This window comes from Apium graveolens, chromosome 10 (assembly GCF_009905375.1).
Source record: "Apium graveolens cultivar Ventura chromosome 10, ASM990537v1, whole genome shotgun sequence".
In the NCBI taxonomy this organism is placed as follows: Eukaryota; Viridiplantae; Streptophyta; class Magnoliopsida; order Apiales; family Apiaceae; genus Apium; species Apium graveolens.
Genome location: NC_133656.1, coordinates 231,735,022 through 231,744,259, shown reverse-complemented (window position 1 = coordinate 231,744,259; position 9,238 = coordinate 231,735,022). Strand labels below are relative to the sequence as shown.

At 33.5% G+C, this 9,238-nt stretch overlaps 1 protein-coding gene across 1 annotated transcript; it reads left to right on the top strand.

The window, feature by feature from the left end:
* The first annotated feature begins 1,898 nt into the window (after window positions 1–1,898).
* On the top strand, window positions 1,899–8,798 carry LOC141691989 (uncharacterized). Its single transcript, XM_074496736.1, has 6 exons — window positions 1,899–1,905; window positions 3,732–5,120; window positions 6,113–6,302; window positions 6,388–6,487; window positions 6,569–7,162; window positions 8,727–8,798. Exons 1-6 carry the CDS (start codon window positions 1,899–1,901, stop codon window positions 8,796–8,798), a joined length of 2,352 nt encoding a protein of 783 aa, XP_074352837.1.
* Window positions 8,799–9,238: the final 440 nt, after the last annotated feature.

The window sequence follows — 9,238 nt, the reverse complement described above, 5'->3', positions numbered from 1 at the left end:
TTGACTACTAGATGATATGCAGATAGGAAGGCCAATTGTAAATATTTCATGCCTTGTAATTTTGTATAAATGAAGTGGTATCAACGGATGACTTAAAGACCTTCAACGGATGAGAAGCTAAGCTTCAACGGATGTCTCTAAAGCTTCAACGGATAACATCCTTCAACGGATGAGAGCATCAACGGATGAAAGCTTCAACGGATAACATCCTTCAACGGATGAAGTCATCAACGGATGAAAGCTTCAACGGATGTTCTGCTAATTAGCCGTTGATAAGTGGTAGTTGTACCTACAAACAGAGGCACGTGGGTTGACAGAGAAAACCTGAGATGTGGTAGCCGAATTTCAGGATCAACAGAAAAAGCAGCCGTTCTTCTTTAGTACAAAGTTGCAATAGTCAACAAAGTACTTGAGTGAACAGGAAAAGAAGCAAGTGAAGAACTTATTTTACTATTGTAATTTAATATTGTTTTTCACTTGTACACTTGGTAATATATAAACCAAGAAGAAGCTAGTAATTAGAGAGAGATTTTCCAGAGCTGTTAAGAAATATCTTGAGAGAAAATTCATCTAGTTTGTACTAGGATGCAGCTGTGATCAACATTGTTGAACACAGATTTTCTAATATACCATCTCTGGTGGAACAACAAATCCACCAGAAAAGTTTTTAAAGTGTGTTGTGTTCTTTACATTTTGTGTTTGAATATATATCTGTCTGCATTAGCTCAAAGCAATTCATACACTTGTTCATCTAGAACACACTGCTTTAATAAACTTCTCAAAACTTGAAAAAGTTTTGAGATTTACATTCAACCCCCCCTTCTGTAAATCTCATTGTTAGTCCTCTAGGAATAACAATATTTTTATTCCACACTGGAGTAAATGATCATGTTTTTGTAGATTTTAAATGACCAGATTTATACGTCTGAACATGGAATATCCGTACGTTTCGTTTCTTGAATATTATGATACATCATATTATAATTGCTTATCTTGATATTTGGACATCCATGTTGATTTTCTGAACCAATTATTTATATGAATATATTCATATACGAAATTGCCAATGGAAGTAACAACTTAGGTGGGCACCTGTTTATAGCCTGGTTGGATGGTATGTTTGTTGAGTTCTGACTTCCTATCCATATTAACTCTATAAATATTTCATTTTACAAAATGCAAATTACGTGATGATTTCGGATCTAAATGTCAACATGATTTGTGTTTAGCCTGCCATTTTCAATTTTCTTCTTGCGATATTTAATGTTGGCAATATTTATAAAGAGTTTTGACCTCAGCGCCGACTCTGTCTACTAGTGTTCAATATTATAAAAATTTACAAAATAATTATCTTTTTATTTAAGTTTTTTTAATATAACAGCATAGATATATGTTACAGCATATGAATGTTCTCGAATTTAAAAAAAAATATAATCAAACGAAGATTGATGCAATGATTCAGATCTTAACTTCTCGAGAGTCCAGAATAAAAATTATGGGATAAACACTACAAGAAAAATAGGTTTTTCCTACTGCAAATTTCCTACCGACACATTTCCTACCAACCATTTTCTACCGATTTTCATGTCAAAGGGCCTTTTCCTACCATAAATGAAGTTGGTAGGAAATGCAAACATTTTCCCACTGATATTGGTAGGAAATGGATATAGGCAGGCTCACTTTGCCACATAAAATTTGCCAACACATTTTAAACAATGAAAACTACATCATTTTGAGCATAATTTTTCCTACCGTTATCGGTCGTCGGTTTTGTGTGCGTCATTTTCTACCGATATCGGTAGGAAATATGTGTGGTAGGACCTGCATGCCACGCTGTGAATGCCAACATTCATAATAATAGTTAAACGATATTATTTTAGGCAACTCGTTTCCTACCGATGGACGGTAGGTTTTGTATTCACCATTTCCTACCGATATCGGTAGGAAATGGTTTGTCGTCTCAATTATGATAGAATTATGTATTGACTTATGATTGGCTGATCTATTGTGGGGAATTTCCTACCAACTAGTGGTAGGAAATGAGTTGTGCCAAAAAGTTAAATCTTATCTACATCTACATCTACATCTTTTACCTTTCCTTTCTTTTTTTTTGCTTGATGGAGAGAAGAAGTTAAGAAAGAAGAAGGTGAAAAAGAAATTTAGTGTAAGTTCACATATTTTTCAAGTTATTTAAATCATTGGTTAATTATGTAAGATATTAAAATATTTATTCTTGGAATGGTGGATAAAAGAAAGTTTTGTTCTTGAAATATTTATGGTATGAAAAGTAAAGAAATGTATATGCTTGAAATTATAGTTGGATATGTTTATGTTAGATGTTATGATAAGAGGGTATATTGTTAAAGAGTTTATGAGGGTGGTTATTTTAAAAGTAATAAGATTTTATGTGTAATGTTATGTTTTTTTATAATATCGTAGATTTCAACCGGAAGTGTTGTGCAAGACATGCCTGTATTATAACAAGACTAAGTCATACTGACAACCCTAAGATTAGTTGTACTGTAACCTTAATCTGTAATTTATACGTGTAACACTTAATGTCTGTAAAATGTAAATGGAGCAGACTGAAGCATTTTTCTCTAAACAGTGTCAAGCCTAAGAATTCTATCTGAAAGAAAATCAAGAAGGTCATGCCTCAGAAGAATTATGAAGAAGCTTGGAGTTAAATAATTCTGTTTGGTGAAAAACATTCTAAGTCAAGATCTCTACAAGTCACAGAATTAGTGTTATAGAGAAGTCATTCGAGAACTCAGAAAGACCTATCGAGAACTCAGGAATAGTCATTCGAGAACTCAGGAATTGCCTATCGAGAACTCAGGAATTGTCTATCGAGAACTCAGGAAATGCTATTGGAGATATCGATAAGTCAGATACCCATTCGAGAACTCGGAGATATCGACAAGTATACATTCATTAGAGAACTCTGAGTTATCGATAAGCCAAAGTCCATTAGAGAACTCTGAGTTATCGATAAACCAAAATTCACTAGAGAACTCAGAGTTGTCGATAAGTCAAGTCAATAATGAAGTTTCAGAGATATCGACAAGCCAACATGCCTATCGAGATGTCGAGTTCTCTACAGCTTAATTGGAGATCTCGAAGTGAAGAAATTTCTCTAAGTACAGAATTGCAGAACAGTTCAATATCCAAGGTTGCAAATCAACAAAAAATTCACACAGCCGGATTGACAAGTCTACAAAAAGCAGCTTGAGAGATGTGCAAGATCAATGACAAAGATTAACTGACAGAGGAGATTAAAGTAAACACAGGATGCTAAAGATATGCTAAGCCAGAAATGGAAGATTTGTTTTTCTATAAATAGAAATGACAAGTGACAGTTTAGAAAAGCTAATAGCATGTTTATTACACACTGTGTAAACCAGCAGTTAACTGAGTTATAAAGTTAACACTGGTCCTTAGTCAGATGTAACAATCAAGATAGAAAATCTAGTATTCTCTCTCAAGAAAGAAGCTAAGTTCTAAAACAAGAACTTAGAGATTTTGTAGCAAAACACTGCTTGATTTTTAATATAAAATTAAGTGAGTTTTGAAGATATTTTATTTAAATATTTGCATAGTTATTTATGTTTAACATCTATTCTACTAAATCATTGAAAACAACCAACTGCTAAAGTCAAAGTCGATCAAAAATCAAACACTTAAGCCAAAACACATTAACCCCCCCCCTGTGTTGTATTCATACCTAACAGGAAGTAATCATGATTGGATTAATCATCGTTTACAAAATGATCGTATTACATTAACAACGGAGTACAAGAAAGGTGTTGATAAGTTTGTAGATGTTGCAACTAAGTTTGGGTTGGTTAGAGTTAAAACCAAGTGTCCTTATGTTAATTGTAAAAATTTATGGTGGCAAACTATAGATGATGCTACCTTTCATTTGTATGTCGATGGATTTTTGCCAAACTACAATATATGGAATTGTCATGGTGAGAAAGACCCAAGAAGGGAATTTCAACGACAATGGCGTCGTCGTCGAACCATACCAATTGATGTAGAACCGCCGGTTGATATAAATGAGATGTTACGAGATGTCGTCGATCAAGATTATTATAGTTTCAATGATATTGCGGGTACTAGTACTCAAAATGCCGAACAACCCCCAAATAGTGATGCTTATTCGTTTTATACCGATGTTAATACTTGTGGTGCTCCCATTTATCTCGGAAATAAAGACTACGCAAAACTATCCTTTAGTACGAGATTATTACATTTTAAAAATGTATCGAAGTATAGCGAAAAAGCATTCAACTTATTACTTGAAATCATCGGTGGTGTGCTTCCAAAAAAGCATACACTACCGATTACCTATTATGAAATAAAAAAGATGGTGAAGAAATTGAAGTTGGATTATGAAAAGATTGATGTGTGTGAAAATGATTGTATGTTATTTTACGGTAACGACTCAAAGAAAATTGTTTGTGACGTTTGCAATAGGAGTCGTTACAAAGATAATAAGGAAAAAAATGGAAAGAACATTCCTAGAAAGATTTTGAGATATTTTCCATTTATTCATCATCTACAACGGTTATTTATGTCGAATCATACGGCTAAATATATGACGTGGTATAAGAATAGGGAAGTAAAAAAAGGCAAACTAAGTCACCCCGCGGACGGAGATGAATGGAAAATTTTTGACATGAAATACCCATCGTTTGCTAAGGAGTTTCGTAATGTTCGACTTGGATTGTCAAGTGATGGTTTTAATCCATTTGGAAATTCAGGAAATAATGTGTACACATTATGGCCGATTGTAGTCGTTGTTTTTAACCTTCCTCCATCTATGTGTATGAAAAGACCCTTCATGTTCATGACTCTTCTAATTCCAGGTCTGAACTCTCCAACAAAAGATCAAAATGTATTTCTAAGACCACTCATGGATGAATTATATATTTTGTGGCAAAGTGGAGTTAAAACCAATGATCAATCGCTAAAGCAAAATTTTAATATGAAGGAGACACTATTGTGGACAATTAGTGATTTTCCCGGTCTAGGTATGCTTGGTGGCTGGTCAACAAAGGGAAAGATAGGTTGTTCGGTTTGTGTGGGAGATGTAAAAGGTTTCCAACTTAGAAATGGTAAAAAATGTTATTTTTATGGTACAAATTGTATCTTTTTGGAAGAAAATGACCCTTGGCCGAAGAAAAGTGCAAAATTTCCTACGACGGAGCATAAAGTATTTAAAGGAAGGTCCACGGGCGAGTCTTTATTGTCTCCCATATTACAACTAAAATTCTCCGCACCCGGAAAAGCTCATAGGATAAAAATTCCTATTATTTATGGGAAAGAGCACCATTGGACTCACTTTGCAATGTTTTGGGAATTACCTTATTGGTCATCTCACAAGTTAAGACATTGTATTGATGTCATTCATACCAAAAAAAATATTTTTTACATGGTAGTGGATGATAAAAAAAGAGTAAAGATCGTGACTCAAATGCTAGAAAGGATTGCAAGCTTCTTGGAATAAGGCCCGAATTGTGGCTCGATGAAAATGGAGTGAAACCGAAAGCACCATACACACTTACTAGGCCTCAACTTCGACTTTTGTGCAATTGGATCTCTTCGTTAAAACTACTGGACGTATGTGCTCCAAACATATCTCGTTGCATCAAATGGGATACTTTAAGAATCACATATTTCAAATCACATGATTGTCATAATTTTATGCAAAAGTTAATGCGCATTGCTTTTCGTGAGTTTTTGACATCTTATATTATGGATGCTCTCTCGGTTCTCTCTACTTTTTTCCTCGATCTTTGCTCATCGATTTTACTACGCAAGGATTTAGATTCTTTGGAGAAATCTATAATTAGGACAATGTGCGTCTTTGATACTTTTTTTCCGGCAAGTTTCTTTGATATTATGGAGCACTTGATTTTGCACTTAATTGAATAATGTAGACTTGGAGGACCGGTGTACTATCGATGGATGTATCCGTTTGAAAGGTTGTTGAAATTCATAAAAGATAAAGTGAAAAATAAGGCATGATTGGAAGGTTTAATTGTGGAGAAATATGTTGAAGAAGAGATGGTCAATTTTTTCTCATTTTACTTTCGTTCCACCATAGAGACGGTTTATAATGTCGTGCACCGTTATGAAATTGTGATGGTTGCACGAGATGAACCTATTTTAGAAGTTTTTGCATATCCGATTCAAAGTAGTGGAAAACAAGTCATTGGGCACTTCAATGATAAAGATTTGAAGATTGTCGAATATTACGTACTTTTAAACATGCCGGAACTTCAACCATATATTCGGTATAGTTACTTTACACCTTATGTTATTTAGTGATTAATCATTGTAATTTATATTATCTAATTTGTTTAAATTTATTTATTTCAGGGAATATGATGCTCATGTATGTGAAACTTTTTCGGGCGTGTCGGATGAGCAATTAGATTCACTTCAGAAGTCTGAGTTTAAATATTGGTTTCGTCAAAAGGTACATTGGTAATTTAAATATGTGTGTGCTTGGATTTTGATGTATTTAACTTATATTTTATATTTTCTTATTATTTATTAGATTGAGAATGACAATGCCAAGCATTTGTTCTTCAAGAACTTTATCGATGGACCGATTCGCAATATTTTTTCCTTCCGTAGTTGCACGGTTAATGGATATAAGTTTCATATTAATGATGGTGTTCTTGTCAAAGGTACTACTCACAATAATGCACCTACTAATTATTATGGGAAATTAGTAGATATTATAAAGCTTGTATATGGGGGAGGAAATTTTGTATACTTGTTCAAATATCATTGGTTTAATAACTTTGGAATCGGAGTACAAGTTGATAAAAATCGAGTTGTGACCATTGATATAAAATCAAGATTGAGGTCGGATGAGGTATTTGTTTTGGCAAGTCAAGCGATTCAAGTATACTATGCGCCTAGTGTATTGAACCCTCGAAGTAATATGTTTACGGTGGTTAATTGTAAAAATTCTTCCATTGATGAAACTATTTATGAGCCAAATGATGATGCTTTCCAAGAAAATGTATCAAATGCATCATCATCATCACTTTTTATTGATTTTTCAGAATACGAGCCAACTCGAATTGTTAGAAATCAAAATTTTGAAGAAGAAAAAGAGGAGGAAGATGAGGAGGAGAAGGAGGTTTTACTCATTTTTTAGTTATGTCCACTACTGTTTGTGCCCAAGGTTTTATTCTTGAACAATTTGGTGGATAAATTGGTTCTGAGTTGGCAATGAAGGTTATGTCACCTTAGGAATTATAGTTGGGATAGTCAAACCGCCTAACAGAGATTGTATTGCTCTGTATATCACTACCTTTTTATCTTTTTTGTGTAATAATTAACATATCAGATTTGTAAGGATTAAAAAAACCCTCATCTCTATACTTAGGCACACATATCTTAAGGGGAGTCCAGAACCCTTACACTTTGGTATCACTAGGGAATTTAAAGAGACGTAATTACATGTTACATAAAAAAATTAACAAGTAACATGACATATTACTTTTAAAGTGATTAGCGTTCATGATTAATTTTTTTATATTAGTATCTAGTCCCTTATTCACATAACTTCCGACATTAAAATTAAATTTTAATAGATATAAAATGTATTGTTATAAGATCACACACTTGTTAAATTAAACTCTTCTCACAACACTTCACAACAATTCTCACATCTGCAAACATATGTGTTTAATCAATGTTCATCTTTTTATTGTGTTTTATAGATTTTAAAATTTTATCGTAATCTAAAATTAAGTTCATGTTTTTTAATATTCTTTATGATATCGATTGTGACATATTTTATTCTTTTCCTGATCTTTTATCAAGGTTCCTCTAGCTCTGGTACACGTAGCGTCCCAAACGTTATGTTCTCGAAGGTGGTGTCCGGAGTCCTTCGCTTTTTGAAGAATAATCCAGATGCTTACCAGAGAGAGCTGAATGATGAAAAATAGAGAACCTAGCCGAGGCGGCTTTGACTCCTGGAGATCCGAGTGGTAGAATTCAGTTCTCACAACTAATATCGCAGGAAATTGTGCATCTGGTCAAAGATATTGTGACCGACTTGTTTGAAAAGTAAAAACAGGTAAAATAAATTCTTGAAGAGCTTATACCTAAAATGTTGGTCTAATTTATATATATGTTGGACTATTTGAATGTTACTTTTTCGGATCCAATTCTCAAACTGTCCCATAATAGTATTTTACAACCCCGGTTATTTACAAAAATATTTAAGTTTGTCATATCCTACTATTTTGATAGAATCAATGGGTAGCTAACTTATGATAAAATAGATTCCGATTGATCAAAATGAAAAGTCTGATCTCCATATATAGAAAAGTGGCTTGTTAATACAGCGGGATATATATAGAAAAGTGGTCTGTTAATATTAGCCTTATTTCAAAGTCATTATTTTTTATAATACTTACAGTGTTACTAGTCAAGTTAGTTGGGTCGTAATTAGTTAGCTCGAATTCTCGAAACAAGCAGATAGCAATAATCCGAGAAGTATATATTATTACATGAAAAATATAATATTTTTTCTTGAAAAGTCTAAACCTGAAATGCAGGTTTAATTTATCCGTTGGACTATTTGAATGTTAACTTTGTCTTTTCCTCTAATACTTATATTATGATCTTTTTAATTTCAACATTTATTTATTTATCCATCGTCAATTGTATGTGCTCTTCTTGTTAAATTGTAGGTTATTGATGAGGAAGGGGATAGTGAGGCTATCTTGGATGCAGCCGAGGACTACCCGAATGAAAGTGATTAGGAGGATTGCGTTATTGAGTGCAATGGTGAAGAGAATGCTAGAGAGGACATCAATATTAAAGCTGATGAAGATAGCAATGAGAGAAATGAAGTTGTTGACCAGAATGAATGTGAGGGCTCTGACAAAGATGATGATGTCGGCGGTGATTAGTAATGTCTTTAATGATCAATTTCATGCTTTTATAGCCTTTTTCGTATGACAATCTTATGATCTTTATGGTTTTTATCGAAATTTTAGAATAATTTGCTTGTCTTTATTAAATTTGGACCCTAATTCGGTAGGAAATGACTCATTTCCCACCGAACAAAAACGGTATGAAATTCCTAAGTGAAAAATGTCATTGGTGGGAAATTAATATTCTCACTAGTTCAAGTGGTTAAAAGTTTATCCTCTGTCGTCCCAGATCCTGGGTTCGATCCTCACTCACCCCGAGAATTTCT